A 20,430-nucleotide genomic window follows, 5' to 3' on the forward strand; every position below is an offset into this window, starting at 1 on the left:
AATGACAAGCTTGACATGACACCATTTTATTTCATTTCAGAGCCCTGCGGACTCGTGCAATTTTGTTAACCTTCCAAAATTTTACCCGTGCTCATTTATTACAAATTGCACTTGGAATCATGTGATTACCTATACAAACGGTCTACGCATTATTAAGTTATAGGAGCAGCTGTCAATTAAAACTCCGTCCTGTTTAATACAAGGGAACTTAAGCAACGGCGACGGCAACGTCAATATTCTTTGAATCTGATGTTAATATAGGTATTATACATGCAAATAAAGTTGTTATATATAGTTTCGGTGATCGGCAACACCAACATTAAAAGTTCTGTTGAAGACATAAATTATTAATAACTGAATTGTTCTGAACCGAGCATGTATTATTCTTTAGTAAATTCGTAAGAAATACAACTCAACATAACATTTGCGAGAGGCAATGTTTGCACGTGTTGTTGATGAGAACGTAATAATTTAGTATTATGGACAAACAGAGGGTTCTTTTAAACAGCTTTTAATATGTTAAAACATATTGAAAAACTGTCCACTCAGACACGTCACGTTGTTCTTGAAATCCTTTGCGGCGCCTGCAGCTGGTTAATTAAAGTTTGGAGACGCTTTTAGTCTTGACATCGTTTTCTAAGATCCATATTGCTTCTCTAACGTGGAAAGCTATATCTAACCAAAACCCATTACGGAAAAGACTATCCCTTTACAGCAGCTTAGTATTGTTAAGCCTTATGAACAGCCGTTATGCAACGGGGTAGCTGTTTTAGCTTGATGACCACACTGGAGTCGAACGAGTTTACCTTCTATCAGTAAGGCACCCGAGTAAGTAAAACCTAGTACGCAATTCAGTCATTGTAATTTTTATCCTATGTAATTCAGTCGTTTCGGGTGCAAGATTTGGTTTTTATTAGACGATCTATCCACACCACAGATCCAAGAGTAATATATTAGTATTTTAGTTGGTATTCAGTCGAGTAAAGTAATAACTATATAGGGAAATGAATAACTAAATGGCCATGGTGTTAATCAGCAACTCCAGTCAACGAAGACGGCTTCCTGTTTCTTCCATAGAAAAACAATATATGTATATCCATACTATAAGGCGCGTCAGCTCGTTTCCCTATAGCTTTCTAAATAAAAAAATTAAAAATATAAAAGGAATTGCCTCAAATTTCAGCCAGTTCCGCTGACACATCTTTTTCGCTAAATTAGTTAGTTATCAACAGGCCACCTGCTTTTCAGGACGTTTCAATCCATCACAAATTAAAAAGGCACTGAATTTTTCTCTTAACTTTATTCCTACAGCTCGCACATCGGTAGCTTACTCGTTCGTTTAAATTGATAGAAGATGCGAGAATCTCGCAGCTTTTACAGCGCGTTCCTACCACCCATTATAAACTAAAAAATGTCGACAACTTCGGTAAGCTTTCGTACTACCTTCCGCCTTATAGATCGGCTGACATAAATCGAGGCTTCTTCGGTCATAAAAATCGAAAATCAACTTGTATTTGTGGAGATGATGGGTTCTTTTTGTTTTGTTCGAAATTGATTCAATCCTTGGTTGTTTGAGGAAGTGCTAAACTTAAACATGTTATGGCTCATGATCCCAGTGCATATTTACCATTTCCCTTTGTTTGGACCGTCCATATTAATTCACTTTTTTATTTATTAGTTCTTATACTTTTTGATGTTACAAGATCTCGCTTGAACAGGAATTAATCAAGTTCGAGGTTTCTCGTGTTCTTATATTCCATGAAGGTTAACTTCTTTCAAACCTTTTGGCTAATTATTCGTAAAATGTATATTCATGGTTGAAATTTGAATTTATTTTTCATTAGAAGGTGTTTATACATTCCAAGCAGGCTAGTCTGATAAATTATGTCGTTGTTTCCTCAAGTAAACTGGGAAATTTAAGAATCTATTTTAGATATCCTGCAAAATTTAAACTACAGATCAAAACTCAATCCATTTGTCTCAGCATTTGAATTCGCATTTTGCTGGCTGTTCATTAAAATTCATATGTTGCAAATTTATGTGAAAAATGAAAATAATGACGGGTAAAATAAATAAAAAAGTGAGTTTACTCACCATTTACCAGTTTAATGGGCTTCTCACAACTTCACAAAAATTCTGTCTTTTTCTCCTGTCAAACAAAAAATAAATTAATAAATAATATTGTTTAAAAAAACTGTACCTAGTCACAAAGTAAACAACAGTCACGAGTGACGGTCCACAACTCCGGCCAGTGAATATCATAGTATGAAAATGTCAGTCTCTTTTAGCAAATGCTAACGTGTGTGAAAAAACACACTCATTAGACTTATTGGCGTGTGGGTAGACAATATTACTGAAATATGTCTTTTCATATGGAAATTTGTTTTGGTTATAAAAGTAGGCAATTCAACAGGAAGGTTGTCTTAAACAGGAAATTCCGCGGTATTAAAAGGGCCTGCCGGACCTGACCATTCTCACATTCATTTCTCACTCGAACCATTAGAGTGTAAAAACTGACGGTCAACTCACATCTTTTCTGTGACCATCATTGTTAAAATTGGCTTAGTTTTCGGAATAAACCCTGCTAAGCGAATTAGAAACCGATTTCTTACACTGCATGACGTCATGGGTTTTTTGAAAGAAATTACATAGCTTATTGCAGTCACTAAAGTAAGCTTGCGTTGTTTAAACGATGACAGTTTCAATAACAAATTATGTAAAAATGCGCAGGTAATCTGGGACGAGTTGCATAAGACTTAACGGCGGGCGTAAAATGCTATCGTCAGACGTTAAAATACTGACTGAGCTGAAGGTCTGGCGTTAGCAGTGACGCCCGGCCTTAAATTTTATGCAACTCACTCCTGGTGTCTTGTTGGTCACGCAACAGCATTGTGCCATTCCTTTCAAGTTCACTAATTTCTTTTTGTTACGTTTCTTCCATTATTGTGATCTTGGAATAGCACATTGCATATGGAGAAAATATGGGAAGTGCTCTCGACTATCATTATCTCGATGGGCATTTTTCGCTTGGACCTCATGGCGGCGGAAAACGACTCATCCGGGATGATCCCTTTGGAAATCGCCTGGATTAGTAAGCCTCCATACACGATACCGCCAACTCCTTATTCTTGTAAATTACGCGGAATAATCATGGATCTAATGACTGATATGATGAAAGAGGACGATGACGAGTGTGAAGAAGTCGCAAACTCTCTACTAATAAATAACGCAAATGAAACTGCAAGTGAATTTCAGATGATAAAACTCATGAGGGAAAACGAAGTTCAAATTGCCTTTCCTATATTCGGGCCTCTATCCAACCGACAATACAGCGACTTTCACTTTCTCAAAATTGGCCGTTATCCAGGATCCGAGTACATAACTACTCAGAATGAAAGCAACGCGTTTCGTACTATTGTGGATGAAGTTCTGAAATCTTGGCCATTGCTTGCCTTAACTTTGGTTCTTGCAGCAATCGCTGGTATCATCATGTGGGCACTGGTAGGTATTGTATTTCGATATTGGTGCTGGTTCCTTTCACCATAAAAAGAGATAAACAAATATACAGACAAACAAAGCAATAAAATAGCTGACGTTTGGCATTTCTGCGCGAGAAAAATGACAATGAAATGTCCATGAAAGGTAAGAGTTTTTCCTGAGTGAATTAAAAGAATGGACACTGTCCCTGATGAAATCGCTCACAGATGAAAAACGCAGTAAAAAATTTTTTATAAGGAAAAGTTTGACTAATAAAAGAAAGAAAAGGGCTTATTGACCATAAATGGAACGACAATGAAACAAATATATGGACGATTGATCGCAGAAAAAGCATTTCATCATGTCAATTAAAACGGGCGGTTAAAATTGCTACCGTTAACCTCTAATCATACGATGTCGTTTATTTTAATGATAATTATAATACCTGCGTTTCGTCCTGTATGAAGATGTTGGGCCGACGAGTTTCGTTTTTGGTTATCATTTCCAGGACACGTATTGGAACATTGAAGAGTTTCCTCGTCCATTCATCAAAGGATCTTGGAATGGATTCTGGTGGTCATTTATATCGTTGACAACAGTAGGGTAAGAAAAAACTATCTGCTTGAGCAATGACTGAAAGAATTGGGTGTCTTGAGAATTAGGTTAAGTTCCCTGATTTCTATTGGAAGACACTTCCATCCTTTGACCATTTTTTCTATACATATGGTGCCTTTTGCTCAAGGCTGATCTGCATTTACATTGCATACAAAACCTCTTTTTCTGCTAGTGGACCTCTATGTAAACCACTCTTGTGATGGAGCATCCTATTAAAAGATTGTTATTATTATGATGTCAGAACTCATCGATTTCATGAACCCCTAGGTTGTTGTCAGCCCTCTGTGTCCCTAACTAGAAAAAAAATCGACGCTAAATTACGGTTGTTGTCCGCTTTTGTTTAAACATGTTTTCCTTTTCATGAACTAGTTACGGAGACAAAACTCCAAAATCAATACCTGCTCGCGTTTTCTCAATCATCTGGATCCTGTTTGGTGTCATCATCATGGCAATAATTATGGCTGATCTCACCTCGGCATTGACAGCTCTCACTTTGAAAAAGGCTGATGTTGATTTTGCAATTGCTGGCTTAAAGGTTTGTTTTAGGCACTGCTTGAATGTATTTCGTATGACTTAGCTTGTTTGCTGTAAAGGACATGGATTCAGAGGCCATTTCGGGACACCCTCGAGAAAACTTCTCTCTTTCATCTAGAAAAGTCAGATCACGATTTAATCATTTAAACATTTTCCAAAAGAAACCGTAAATAAGCTAAATTTTTGGTTTTACGTCTTGTTGTCAATTCAATCATAGGTTGTTGTAAAGGGGGAAATAAATAGACGCTGTAATATTGTATCCATTCTGATTGTCTAGATCAGAGACGTTCTTCTATATGCAGTGCAAATGGTCCCAGGAGAAACCAACCGGTTTCCGGTACAGGTGACAGACATCTGAGGTCATCAGAACATTTAAATCTGAACCACCCACCATGCAAAGGGAATCCCCCATGCTCAGTAACTCGAAAACAAGACCAGCTAAAATAAAATATTGTTCAGAATTATAACTCCATTACACCACATACTGAACCTGTTCACCTCGGTTTTTGCTGTAACCTTCGTTTGGCTTTCACGACCGAGATCCACCAGATGACCTTGCAATTTTCCCATCTGAACACTCGTGCCTCGTTACGGAAATGTAACAAGAATTAAACATTAACTCGTTTCTGAACGAGGAGGACCGCTATTGATTTATTCAAGCTTGTTAGACCAGGATAATTCCTATTACCAGTATAAGTGAAAATGGAAGAAAGCAAGAAGTGAATTCGTGTTCCGCTACATTTCACGCCTAAATGACCGGGTAACTTCTTTTACACAAACGTGCTGATGTTGCTAATATGTTCTGTTGGTAAAATAAATATCGTCCATATATCATGCTTGTCCTGTCACCAGGCTCAGATAAACATGTGTGAAATTCCTTTTGATTTATTTAGGTTGCGGTGTTAAACAATGGGACAGAATACCAGCAGGCAGTGAAGGAAAAAGCCCATCCCAAAGGTGGTAAATATGATTCTAAAACAGGATTTAGTGAAATTTGTGTGTGCGTGTGTGATGATTCCGTTATCTTCGACAGGCTGTTATTACTATATGATTATTTTTTGTGAGAACGAAAATACTTTACTGGCTTTCTACAGTTTTTCACGGCATAATTTAAATAGTGTTTAATGGTTTATTACAAAGATTTACACGTTTTTTTTTTTTTACATATACCGTAAATGTCTTTAAAATATCTTACATGTGTTGTTTATATGTTCTTGAAAATAGCCTCTTTCAGGACGTTACCCTGTAAAACACACGTAAAACATGTACAACATGAAAATTTGAAATTTACAACAAATGCAAACGAAGATTTACAGGACTTAGATTCTGATTTATGTGAACAATGTAAATTTCATAACTTTTCCAGTGAATAGACCAATTTTTGATATATTATAATTCGAACTTGGCTACGAGGCTAAGGGGAATAAAGCAAAAGAAATTAATTATTCATCTCGGAAACGCAATGGAATTTCTGTTGTTTCATTCCCCTAAGCCTCGTAGCCGAGCTAGAATTTTAATACTCCTTAATTGGTTAAGTCAGTGATCTACTTGATCCGCCTATCAATAAGAATGTTTTTCATATAATGCAGCTCAGTCTTGGGCTAGGTTTACCATTAATTTCTGTTTATCTAATTATTAAAAAGAGATTGATGACATTTCATGACAATATTCTCTTTTTCCTGAAAACGCAATAGCTAGGAAACTGTATTTTAAGCGAACTACCCTCAGTACGCATACTTGAAAAGTAGGCAGGTATGTTGGGTCTAATACGTGAAGTGACACCATGAATCTTGTGCAGTGCAATTTAGAAGGAAATGGTAAGCCGCGATTTACACGGTACGTCCTCATGGCTGGTGACAAGCTTACGACAGGCCTACGACACGAATTGTTTCGTGTAAATGAAACCTACAACTCGCTTACGATTGTTGTGTACGTCACATATAATGTCGTAGGGTTTTAAAACATGTTTTAAAACGCTGCGACAATCGATAGAAAATGACATATCTTGTGACAAATTACTACTGAGTAGGGGAGGAAGGTGAAGTTTTCTTGCATCAAAATGGCTAACGAAGTTGTCATTGTTGGCAAGCCACCGTCGAGTACAAAAGCGAAGACAACTTTTTCTGAAGAGGAGACTGAAAAGTTAATATCGCTCTGGAGTGAAGAAGCCGCCATAAGAATTTTAAGCGATTAATCGCATTTTGTTTCGGCTCGTCTTCAAGTCTCAACTCCTCCAACAACTGCCTATTAACCACTTGCTAGTGTTCCTCCTAAGATATTCCCTTCCCTACACTTCCTTTGCCTTTCTTTTCCTTTTTCTTCACTTTCAATTTTTAGAAACAATGATCGTGGCCGAACTTGTCTGACGTCGGAAATTTATGTTTTGTGGCTATCCTCAGTCCGGTTATTTTGGCATGTCGTAATTGAAAATGTCGTGCGCGCGTAAATGGTCCTAAGTCATGTCGTAGAACTGTCGTAAGCTTGTCGCAAGCGACAAAGTTGTACCGTGTAAATCGGCCCTAAGAAACAGTTTCCTTAGCCTAGATTTGTGCAAACATAACATCAAACGACAGAAGTCCAGAAGCCAACTGTCTTCTTATTGTTTTTGTCTAATACAGCGTACGGCAATGTTAACCACATCGTCAAAGCGGTAAAATCTGGTGAGGTAGATGGAATGCTGTTGGATCACTACTCGGCTTCATATTATCGGAAAATAGACGATGATGTCAAATCACTCTTTACTGTCAAGAAGTTTGAATTTCAGAGAGACTTTGGGATACTCCTTTCGAATGACACCGCAGTGGATATGAAAGAGTGTTTGATTGATTATTTCGATGATATATATGAAAATTGGGACAATGATCTTCACCCTTATGTCGATACATCCGAGGTAACTTATTCTCGCTTTTATTGCAATGTTGTACACTGTAAATATTAGTCGTATATGCTGCTACCAACCACCTTAGTTACTACTTTAAAACCAAACTATGAAAAAAAGCTTTCTAAACCTTTCTTATGTATTAGCCAAGATTCTTTGCAAAAAGAAACGAAATTTCGCAATTTGTTTTCTATCGCATGTCTCTTTTAGTGACGCTATGAAGTAATTGAGGTTTTCAGGTGACCAATGAGGAAACTTTTCCTTCTTCCACAATCTGTTGAATCTACCCACCCCTCTCTCTTTTACATTTCTAACGGACCCCATGCTTATCTAGGGGTACCTGCATTTATCTGTCGAGTTTGCCACAAAGGTGAGCTTTCCACGACGTAATTTTTAGGACGATTTTCACCGGCTATTTATGTGCAAGACTTGAACAAGGTTTTTGGTGATAACGTATCCTTGACAAGTTGTATTTGCCCATGTAAACGACTGAAAAGCTTCCTTGATAAGACCACAAAACAGTCTTCTGCACTCGAGCAAGCTTTGGTATCTCTTTTTGGTATTTGTGTTTAAAGCAAGAACAGCAACAACATAAACAACAATTTATTCACTAATATTTCCTCGTGTGAAAGGTCCCTAAGGTTTCTTGAAATGTTTTCCGTAATATCTGAGGCACAATCCTTTACAGAGGCGCGAGTTTTCCTTTCTTATTTTTTTCTTAAGAATTCTACTACTCTGTTCAAAAACTGGCACGCAATTTTCCGAAAAGCGGGACTTGTCAACGGATAAACTGCCAAATGAAGTTTGTAATAATAATAATAAAAAAAAAAAAACTTGTAAAGAAAAACTTGATGTTCAATAGAGGCCATTTTGGCATAAGGTTAGAAGCATAGCGGTCATATCTAGGTTCCATGATATCACGCAACTCTAATTCCCCACTCCAGAAACTGTGGCTGGTACGAATAACGGATTTTGGGATCGTTTGGGTAGACGAATAAGGGCATTTTCGGGATTTTCTAGGTAGCGTATTTCTTGTTAAATCGTTTTGACCAAAAAGAGTTATGTATAATATAGTTTTCTTATACAAATGACTGCCGAGATCAAAAGTTATGTCATCCCATTAAAATCAGTAAGCTGTATCAGGAAATAAATCTAGACAGAGCCTCCTTCTGTTTATTTTTTATTGACCACTGGAAAATAACTGAACACGGCCAATCATCGTCGTTGATCAAAAATATTACAGGTCTGGAATATCTTTTCAAATTCGCTGAGATTTACAATTTTAAGTGCGGCACAAAGGCAAAGTTAAAAATATCGATATCCAACACCTTTTACAGATTTATTGACAAGTTTTTAGAAGCCCCTAGTCGTAGTAAGTGCAGTTCTTCCAACAATCTTTTCCTACAGAAATATGTGACATTTGTACATGTTTTACAACTGTATTGAACCATTTTATACAAAAGCGATCAAGAGCTCCATGTCAGAAGCTTACAAGTCAGAAAAAGAAATCACAATGGACAAACCATCTATCATATAAATGAACACGGTTTAATGCTGATGTAGAATATTGACTGTTTTCGTTGCATTTGATACAACAGAAACCTTCTACACCTGGCACAAGCCTGTTTGATGTTTCCGCGCCCTTTGTTAAGTGGCTTCTTTACCGATCGCTTGGAGTACTGGGCGGATTACTTCTCATGGGAATGGTGTGGGACATTTTTACAAAAAGAAGAAAGGCTAAAAATAAAAACAATGTTGAGTTAGGTGAGCGATTTATAACATGTACGTCCTTTTCCCTGATCGCCTGTCTATACCCACTTTACGGGTTATTAGGGAAGGTGAACGACTGAACGAACCAAAAACAACATTGAAACACTCATCTTTGGCTGAAAGTGTTTTAATAGCATTTTTCGTATCTCAAGACTTCCACCCTCACATTTGCATAGTGTTTCCTTTGTCTATATTCTGTTGAAAAGCTGTTTAATGTTACAATTACAGTTACAATGGCAATTTATATAGCGCCAAAATCCAAAAGTTCTAAGGTGGCACTTCACAAAAGTGAGAAAAATTCATTACAGAAACAAAGGCCCCAAAAATATGTACAAAAATTGTTCAAACGTAAAAATTAACTACATATTAATTAAATGTTCGTTTAAATAGAAACGTCTTTAACTTATTTAAAAAAATATCAACTGAATTACAGTTCCATAATTTAGGAGCACAGACAGAACACTCTGTCACCATAACTCTGCTTTACAGTCTCAGTACATGTAGAGAAACTGGACGAGACGGCAATCGAAAGAGGTGCTAAGCAAAGTGACACTGAAGTTACCAGACAACTCCTTCGAGAAGTGAAAGAGCGGTTTGACAAGCTGGAAGCTATAATCTTTGAAGAATATGACTGTCCGGAACCCAAAGAATTGCAAGATGACCATTAAATGGCTACATATCTTGCACATGTAACATGTTAAAGAGAAAAAGGACCCTTTCTTTCATTTTTTGACCAGGATCAGTTTTTTAGTCCCAGTGAAGGGAAAGTTAAAATGAAAACTTAAAGTATACTCTAGAGGACAGCTTCTTGTTGCTCTTTTAATATAGCAGTATACGTTCATAAACATTTTACAAGCCTACTGCCATAATACTGTAAAGTTATTTAAAACTTTTTACGGTTTCCTTATTTATTAAAAAATAGGTAATATACAAGTTCAAAAAACATACAACAATATTTAGAATGGCCTTTGACACCAACAATGAAGAACTGTAGGGCATAAAACTGTAATCGTGCGTACACAAGGGCGTTCCTGGAGATTTCCAACGTTTTTCAGTCTAATATTATTAAGGTCTGACTCTATCTAGCTTAGGAGGATGCTTTCTCGCACTATGAATAACTTTCTTATTAGTTAGACGAATAACAATAGCTAGGGGGTATTAACTCCCATCCCAAACTGCCAAGCATAAAAGAGTCTATTATCATAATTTCATCGGGAATTGCGGCGTATTTTGCGAGCTAAATTGAAGAATTCAGCGGGCTAAAATATATTTTAGTCCGCTGCTCTGAGCCAATAAGAAAGAAGAAAATAATGTAGCCAGCCAATCAGAACTGGAAGCCATTCAACTGTTCGCGCCGTTTTCCTGTTTGTTTGACTGGAAGCGCTGCCATCTGCAAAGAGATCGTTTTGAGCTACAAAATCGATGGAAAACCTAACCAAGAAGCAAATTCTCAGTCGTCTGAGCTAGATGAAGAGGACTTTAATACAGAAACTCATGGGCGATAGTGGAAATAATGCCTGTAGTAGATCCACGGCCGGAGGCGAGGTGAATGTAACTTGTCATCTTTGAGCAAAACCAGCTGCAGTTGCACAATTAATTTTAACAGTCGTAAGAGACTATTTCTTCGCTGTTTACAAAATTCTGTTATTTTCCTTTAGAAAACTTAGAAGCAAAGATTTTTTTGACAAAATTTGCGGTCTGATGCCAAAGTTTTAAGTTTTTGTGACAACGAAAGCTTTTGTACAATAAAATAAACGCCGAGGCGATTCCGGCAGCGTATCGCGATCGCTTACTGTAATGTCTTTGATTCCTTTTGTGCTTTTGTGAATGCCCTCTGAAATTATTATAATAGTAATAGAGTTGATGTTCTTGGGCGTAAATATGTTTTTGGCCCTTCTCAGAACTCATTTTAGTCCTCGCCGCTGAGTCGGGCCAAAAACATATTTACGGCCGCGAACATCAACTCTATTGTTATAATGTATAATGGTTGAGCACTGAAGCCTTCTCAAGCGTGTAGCAAGGGCGTTATTCCTCTTCATATTCCGTTCCTTACAATTTATATTCTCATTACTTTTACTGCTTCTCAAATTCCCATTAATCAAATGTGAATGAACTAAAATACTAATATTCTTTGTAGCCAGGACTTCAAGCAACGTTAGGAGTTTTAATTTTGCCCAATTAAAAGTCAATAAATAGCTCCCTGGTTCTTTAAAAAAAAACCCAACTAGAATAATGGCTACCAGGGTGCGGTTTAGATATAATATCTTCCCTACATAAACTCGTAGAATTTTTTTCAGCGCCATTGTCGAAACTGTGCACATATTCCCTTTTGACACTGTGCGTTTCATCAAACAAATGTTAAATTTCGTCAAATTTAATTTTCTTTTGTAGACGCGTGCCGTTTCTGAACATATCTCCAAGTTTGATGTCTTGTCTTTCCAATTTAAAAAGTCGCTTCCATTGTGCCTCTTTTTTTGTCCATTTTTTAAAACATTTGTTTTGCCAGCATCACCACTAACTCCAGCACTTCACAGCAGGTTAGCACTGATATGCCGATCCACAAACCTAGCTGGCCACCAATGTCAGCTAACAAATTGACAGCCTGAATATAAAGAAGAGAAAAAAGGAATATCACTTATTGCAAATGCAATCATGACGAGGCTTAGTCCATAACGTCCCCATGCACCAAGATCCAAATTTTTCAGCTTACTTAAGAGTAAGGATCAAGTTCACCAGAGATCTAAAACGTCTTTTTCCTCGACACCACGGATTCAGCACCGCAATAATCATTCATAACCAATCGGAATTATTTCTTTATCTCAAACGACTAAAATAGAACGACTACAGAAACGCTATTCAAGCAGTCGCCTCCTTTTTCCACCATCGAGAGAGCCTTTCTTGTGCGGTAGAAAAAAGTACCTGATGCGTATGCTATCACAGAATACAGCCAAAGAATAACATTTTCACACCTTATAAGTCATTTCCTCTTGTATTTCCTTGTAGATCAGTCTCTCGTACATAACTCGCACTTGAAGGAAATTTTCCCTACAAAAATTAAGAGCGGTTGTGGAATCAATGTCTCTGCAATTCAAATTTCCAGTGACGGTTTATAAATGAGATACTGGGAAAAAAATCGTGTGTAATACGATGCTAAACCCTATCTTGCTACTGTCAGTGAAAGAGAATCGTGATGTTCGTGAATTAAAATATTATCTAAATCATGCTACGATTAAGTTACGTTATGCATTGGGTCCCAAACAAAACCGAAGGAAACGCTTCGTTTTGTGTACGACCGCGAACACTATTATGTGAAGGTTTTTGACCAGGAGCGGGGAAATGTGTGATATATATTTGCTGGCTTCACACTACAAGCTAAGTTAGTTTCAAGAAAGCACTTGATTCAAGTGCACTTAGAAATCTCAAGTCGCACTTTGGAAAACTTGGCTTCACACCTGGTGACAAAGTATACACTTGAAGCACAAGCTGTCAATCATCTTTCGCGGTAAAATCAGAAATGCGATTGCTCGCCAGAAAATCATGGAGCCTTTGCAACGGAAAAACGTTTTTTGTTGTATACTTTTTATTTTGTCTTTAATTTTAACTCAGAGAGTTTCAACATTACAAGAAATGCATAGGTACTTCATTGTTTGCGAGTACTTGGCGACAACACAAAAGAACAGGCGACATCTGTATATGTCGAGAATGGTTCAGCAACGTGGTTTTCGGCAAAGAAATCGTCACTCAATCAATATTTTAATAAGATCGTAAGTTTAACTATTTGCATCGGCTTTTCCTTCTTTTTTTTTATGTTTAATTACGTAAAAGACTGTTCCATGGAGTCCTCAAACTGCAAGGCGTATCTCCAGCCATCCATTTTGATTTTTTTTTGGATTAATTTTAGTTCACGGCAAAAGGTTTAATAGCTGTCCTGGCATCGCAGCACGTGGCTTTTAGTTGGTTTCCCTTTTCCTATTGGTCAAGTACTTTCTCAAGTGTGGTGTTGGCCATACTTGGCGGCGTACTTCGGCTTCTTTGAACAACGAACGTTTCCATGGTCACTAAGTAAAGTTCAAGTTGGTAGGTTTTACCCCTTCACACTCAAAGTAGGTTTCAAGTGCACTTAGATTATACTTACAAGCTCTAGTGTGAAGCCAACAATTATATTCACCGCACGCAATGCGCCTGGGGACGCAATAACATGCTATGCATAACACTCCTAATGATATGCGAAACTGAAATACTTTAAATTAACATATCCCTTGCGATTCAATGCACGCAGGCATGTGCACAAGGGTGTTCCAAGGGTATAAACACTGAGTCGAAGCAGAATAACACTCATTTCGTGCTTAGTCTCAGCCAGCGGAGCAGTGAACGACGTCTCTTCAGTTTTTGACCCACGCGAATTCTCTAGGATTATGGCTGAAGCTCCAGCGCCGGGAGTACAATTTCCTCAACCGCTAGTAAACCCTCCAGCACAAGGCCCACAAGTTCCACAAATCGCACAAGCTGCTCAAGTTCCACAAGCCGTGCAAGTTGCCCAAGCTGCTCAAGTTCTACCAGCCGCACAAGTTGTACCAGTGCCACAGGCTACACAAGCGGCGGGTCAAAACGCTGCCCAAAATGTTGCTGCCGGCGGTAAAAACGAACTCGAGATTTCGTATTTTTAACCACGTGCGGTCGCGGGGGTGAGTTTTCTCACCAGGATTTATACGCCGGGTGTAGTCCCGGGGGTGAGTTTTCTCACCAGGATTTATACGCCGGGTGTAGTCCCGAGCGTGAGTTTTCTCACCAGGATTTATACGCTGGGTGTAGTCCCGTGGGTGAGTTTTCTCTCACCAGGATTTATACGCCGGGTGTAGTCCCGGGGGTGAGTTTTCTCAGCAGGATTTATACGCCGGGTGTAGTCCCGGGGGTGAGTTTTCTCTCACCAGGATTTATACAATTGGTGTAGTCCCGGGGGTGAGTTTTCTCTCAGCAGGATTTATACGCCGGGTGTAGTCCCGGGGGTGAGTTTTCTCACCAGGATTTATACGCCGGGTGTAGTCCCGGGGGTGAGTTTTCTCATCAGGATTTATACGCTCTGTCTAGGCACGAACCGCGAACCTGCCGGGTATATTTGTTGAAGATATAGATACGCTCACTACTCGTTTTGGGAGAAAGTCGCGGAACGATGCCTTAAAATGGCGGCTCAAATCGATGTCTAGCTATGTACTAGACGTTTTTGTGATCTACCAACATACTGTCTTTTCTTTTAGTTTTGGGTGGGTTTGGGAATTGTAAGGTTTGGGAAGGTTTGGGGGTATTTATGGATAAGATTGATGTTTGTTGTAAGTAAGAAGTAAAGAAAGGAGCTTGTCATGAAATTAAAGATGAACAGTATGGCGTGAGTGGCGCTGAACAATAATATTTCCCATATCTTTTTTCAACTGAGCAGGAATAGAGTGTTATGAAATAGATTACTATTCATAACACGTGCACGCAGGCATGTGCACAAGGGTGTTCCAAGGGTATAAATACTGAGTCGAAGCAGAATAACACTCCTTTCGTGCTTAGTCTCAGCCAGCGGAGCAGTGAAGGAAGGAATGGCCAACCCACCCACCCTGACCAAATTCGCGTGTGTCAAAAACACTGCTACCCTAAGCCAAGCTGTTCCATTGTAAAGTAGGTTTTTATAGTAGTGTTTTCACAAAGAGTTACTGTATTAGTGTAATTTTCAAAGCGTTAAACGAAGTCAACTCTTCTTCCGTTTAAACTTTTTCTTTCAAGCGTCAAACGGATACTTGTTTTCTATTTGCAGCATTATAAACGTTTTGGAACTTTCATACAAGAGAGAATTCTCACCAGAACTTTCGATAAGCAATCTCGAAACTTCGCTATTCTCAACAATACTTCGCTTGAATAGATGTATTCGCTGGCTTTTCAAAGAGTAGCAAGAATTTTTGTTTTGACTGAGACAATATATGCAGTTACGGTGATAGGCCTTATCACGGTTTTCGACGCCATTTTGACGAGTAGGCAAACAGGCTTGAAATAACAGCGTTTGTATGGAAATCCGATGTCAAAATATTTTCATAAAACATCGCTTCTGAAAAATTCATGAATTGGAAACTTTTTTTCTAGGAAAAGGATTTTAAGACAAAAATTGGAGGGATGTGGCTGTGTCAGAAAGTGTCCAGTCGTGTTTTGAACTTTCCATACATTTCTCTGTATTTTTTCCCGCGAACTATTTTTAGCAGCAGTTCACGACGGATTTCCATACAAACACTGTTATTTCAAGCCTGTTTGCCTACTCGTCAAAATGGCGTCGAAAACCGTGGTAAGGCCTATCACCGTATTGTTGACAACAGCGAAGTTTCGAGATTGCTTTTCGATAGTTCTGGTGAGAATTCTCTCCTGTATGAAAGTTCCAAACCGTTTATAATGCTGCAAATAGAAAACAAGTATCCGTTTGACGCTTGAAAGAAAAAGTTTAAACGGAAGCAGAGTTGACTTCGTTTAACGCTTTGGAAATTACACTAATACAGTAAGTCTTTTTGAAAACACTACTATAAAAACCTAATTTAAAGTGTACCTTAAAGCTATTGTGTTCTTTTATCTTAGTTTCGTACTCGAGCAAACGCAAGTTCTTCCACTAAATACAGGATATTCGAAGTGCGGGAACGCGAGTGATTCAAGACTTATAGGGGGCGCTTTCCATTCGACCAAAAATTACGGAATTCCGAATGGAACAGACTTTTTCCGGAATTTCATTCCGAAATTTTGGGTGTACCTCGCGAGGTTGGCCTAAAATTCTGGAAAATCGGAATAACCGGAAAATTCCGTTCCATTCGACCATTCCTGCTCGCACCCAGTTTCTCAGAGTCCGGAAATCGAACTCAACATGGCTGCCAATATGGCTGCTCGATATCAGTGTTCCGCTTGCATGCAATCTACAGATGACTTAAATGTTCTTTTGAGCCACGTCTGCACGGGAGCCACGGCAAACTTTCGTAAGTACTGCGAAAATTCATATAAGCTACGTGCAATGTCTTAAATTAATGTGATAAGTGACGAGCACACTTTCTATTGCAAGGCAAATATTCCCGCCATTACTGGGTTAGGAGTGATTGCATATATTTTGTAGCGTCAACGTTTTCTTTTCGCATTCTTTATGCCTATAATTATAACAGTGCATGTACTGTTCCCGAGCTAAGTGAAACGGACAATATTAAAGAGTAGATGGATTCACAACTAGAAAGCATGAGAAGCTTCAATTTGCTAAGGTTATTTATTAAGCTTGAAGTAATATTTTCCCTACTAGTACTAGCAATGCTTAGGGCGAGCGAAAAATGAGATGAATGCTCTGCTAACTTTGAAATGTATATTTAATATGTTAGAAATTCAAATTTCAAGTCGCTAGCTTACTTACAAGCTGTTATTGTATTTTAATTTCAACTGATCTATACCTGCTGCATTTTAGGTTTCCTTTCAAAACACACAATGAACTTTATATTACGTCTAAGGTCAACTCGGATCTCCTGAATCACATACCATTGTTTTAAAGCATGCCTAAACAGATAACTTAATTATCCAATACATGCTGTAAACAAATGATTTTTCATTCTTTGACATACCTATTTACTTAAAATAAGTGAACTAATTAATTAATTTCTTGCTTCTTTAACTGACTTTGCTTTCTGTAGATGCAGCAACTGAAACAGACTCACCAGAGAGCCTACAAAAGTGGGACGATAAGCATGTCCGCTTGCTCATTGAATGCTATGGTCAATTCAAACATCTATTAAAGAAAGGAAAGACAACAAAAAAGGATGTCTTCCAGAAAATCTGTAACCACTTTAATGAAACTTCGGAGTATAAAGTAACTGTTGATCAGTGTATAAGAAAGTGGGATAACTTTGTTGCAAAGTTTAAACAAGTTGAAGATAACAATGAGCAAACATGAAAAGCAAGACAAACGTGTCAATTTTATGACAGTCTACAAGAATTTATTGGGGAGAGCCGCAAGGTTAATCCAAGCTACACCTTTGGTGTTGCACGTGTGGCCTCTTCTTCGTCAAGCCAAAGTGATTAAACTGCAGAATGTGATGATAATGGTGATGAGCTTGAAGATGATGAAAGTGGCAATAGTCTGGAGGGACCAAAGAATGGAAATAAAAGAGTAAGAAAAAGAAAAAGCCACACATCAGCGGCTGAGAAGCTTACATTTTTGCAGTCCTACTCAGAGAAGAGAGAGAAGGTAGAAGAAGAAAAAATCTCCTTACTAAGAGAGATGCAGAAAGAAAAAAAAAAGAACGTTTTGGCCAACTTTTGGATGTTCTAAAAAAGAAATAGCTGAGTTAAGCCTTGTTCTGCCGTGTAGAACCTCAATATGTTGAACATTATTTTTTGCTTAAAGTTGTCATGATTCTACTGCATCTGGACATTTTTCTTTGCAGTGTTGTGTTATGATTAAATTCATAATGGTCTGTTCCCTATTTTAGCCTTCCCAGCCCTGAAAAAATCTCAGACATTCAAATGTGTCATTTCTCACTTATGGCCCATTTTCACAGCCAAATGTCTTCCACCACGCCATAAATAGTCAATGTTGCTGAGGACAGTCAAATATACACAATAGGCTGGGCTTGTATTTGAGTCTATTCCCCTTACTTGGATGGAAATGAACTGTACAATTTGTTTGTTGCTTATTCTAAAGCATTCCTGCTGAAAGAAAAATTAAACCAGGGTTTGACGTTCATCACAACATAGTGGAAATACTAATAATAATGTTGATGTTGATAATTATTCTGCTTGAGTTATTAAACTACTGTTACTTATGAACAAATACTGTTCATCAGATGGGTCCTTTTTTGTTCAGCTCTTTCATCTGGTTGGTTCCCATTGTCATGAGGATCATCATCACCAAAGTCGCCATCATCAATAAAGCCATCATAAAAATCATCATGGATAATGCAAAAATTGTCAAGTACACAAGCCGATATTATCAGATGAACTGTCAGTTGTAGATCCATATGATCCAAGAAAAGGAGTTTCTTCCATCGCCCTTTCAAAAGTCCAATTGCTCTTAATTTCCACTTTCTGCCTCAGTGATGAAAGGACTCTATTGAACCTTCTCTGTTGCAGAGTCAAATGACCGTTATCCCTGTAAGGAGTGATGAGCCATCTAGAAACAAAACTCATGCTTTATGCCATCGCAATTTTGCCCGGGGGTTGGGGGGGGGGGTACTTCCTTATAATAGGCTTATGGGGATGTGCCGCTGGATGGGGTCGCATTTTCACGCCTGGATGGACTAGAATGGGGTTGCATTTTCAATAGAGTTACTAGAATGGGGTCGCACATTTTCGGATTTTTGGGGTAAGAAAATTCTATTAAGTAGGGCTTCAAAATGGTCTCAGTTAAAAATTTCAAAAAGCTGTTGTTTATTAAATGTAACAATCACCTCGCATTACATTCCGTTATTGAAAGTAGATGAATAAATAGAAAGTGACTTAGTTGGAATCGCGGCCAGCGGCACATACCCAGCAAAACTGAACCCAAGTATCCCCCCCCCCCCCCCTCCCGGGAAATTTTATAGCTAAGGAGGCTGCTCAGATCACAGCCATTAAGTAATAGCTCTAAATTTGAAATTCAAAGAGTAAAAGTCTTTTACTGGCAAAAGCATAGCATACAGTGTATGGTAGTTTCATCAACATTAAATGTACTCCAAAAACAGTTAAGTAGGGAGTGGAGAGGGCTACTATCAATAGGTCTGGTAATTCGGCAGTGGTTTTTACTGATGCACACCTCAATAATGGATATCCTCCATCTCCAGGAAACTTATTTACTGCCGTGTGGAAGAGCTCAGAATTACAAAGCACCCTGGAGTCATGGACTGATCCAGGCCACCCAGCCAGGACATCAGTGAAAATCATATTGTTATCGCAAACAAGCTGAGGAAGTAAATAAATGGTCCCGTGAGAGGAATTCATTGTATTATCAATTTCAATTAAATTATATTTATGAATACCTGCTTTTCTGTTACCTGCACATTCAACGAGAAGAACTTTTTTCTGTTTTATATATGCATCTGGGTCATCTTCTGGGGCCCGGATCCGGATGTGAGTACCGTCAATCAAACCAATGACGCCAGGGAATCCCCCCTTCGTCTTCAAAGCTGGTTCGTATGGCGAGCTTTTCATTTGCTGTAAAACTTTTGTCAAAGTAACTAGTCTGCAAATTTATCTTTTACTTCTTTTGCTCTGTACCTGACTACAGAAACTCACCATTAGGCCATCTGATAAATTGACCTGAAAGATCAATTGCCGCTTGTGATACTCGCTTCAGAACCCGGTCCACGCTACTCAGTGTAATGTCGAACCTGTCTGTCACTGCTCGAGCAGGCTCTTGGATAGCCATACACCAGAGGAAAGCTAAAACTTGTTTTGGGGGTGGGATGGCAGCTCGCCCAGATCCATTCCCAAGTGGTATCCTACTTGTGGGCATGACGGTGCGAGTGAACAGCTCGCGAGTTTCTCTTGTCATTCTGATGTGCCCCTTAAACTCGTCAGGAAAATAGAGAGGTATCGTGCCCTCAAAGTAGTCGCGCGCTCGGTTTAAATTCCTACGCATGTAGGAGATACCCACACTGAACAGCATTATGTCGTCGTTCTCGTCCAATACTTCGCTTATTTCGACTTCATAGTCGTCGAGCAACAGTCTAAAGCAAGTAAAATAGACAAAGAGTCCGCCATTTTTTGATTCCCCTGTTTATTTGGTATTTTCGCGCGAAAATTGGTACGTGATGGACTGGGACGGCTCGGTTCAAACCAACCGGAAAATACTGTTCCATTCGTCACATGGAATACTCGAAATTTCATTCCGGAATTTTTGGTCGAATGGAAAGCGCCCAGGAAGACTGCTCCCGTGATTATCTCAACGGGTGGTTACATGATTCGGGCGAATCGCCATATTTTGACTCTCAATGGCTAAAACCTGAAATCCAAGGGTCAAAATGGCAGGAAGTGGTTGGACGTGCATTATCTCTATTTAAAGATGAGGATCGAGGAAGAAAGAAAATTGCTTAAAATAACCGGCCATTAATGAGGGCTGAAATTGATTCTAGCGTAGTCCTTCAAAGGGTAGTCAATGCTTTTCGCTCCGTTTTGATACCAACGCGCCA

General features: G+C 38.6%; 1 protein-coding gene and 1 pseudogene across 1 annotated transcript; both read left to right on the top strand.

Annotated features, from left to right (window-relative positions):
* The first annotated feature begins 406 nt into the window (after positions 1-406).
* Positions 407-11,041, top strand: LOC146469420 (uncharacterized). The gene is made up of 8 exons (XM_085123463.1): positions 407-828; positions 2,961-3,501; positions 3,986-4,080; positions 4,462-4,627; positions 5,520-5,586; positions 7,245-7,516; positions 9,103-9,268; positions 9,764-11,041. Exons 2-8 carry the CDS (start codon positions 2,971-2,973, stop codon positions 9,940-9,942), a joined length of 1,476 nt encoding a protein of 491 aa, XP_084979589.1. The 5' UTR covers positions 407-828; positions 2,961-2,970; the 3' UTR covers positions 9,943-11,041.
* A 5,113-nt stretch (positions 11,042-16,154) lies between these two features.
* Positions 16,155-17,605, top strand: LOC146469421 (uncharacterized; annotated as a pseudogene).
* Positions 17,606-20,430: the final 2,825 nt, after the last annotated feature.

The sequence above is a fragment of the Pavona decussata genome, unplaced genomic scaffold (genome assembly GCF_977016875.1).
Source record: "Pavona decussata unplaced genomic scaffold, jaPavDecu1.1 SCAFFOLD_124, whole genome shotgun sequence".
Taxonomy (NCBI): Eukaryota; Metazoa; Cnidaria; class Anthozoa; order Scleractinia; family Agariciidae; genus Pavona; species Pavona decussata.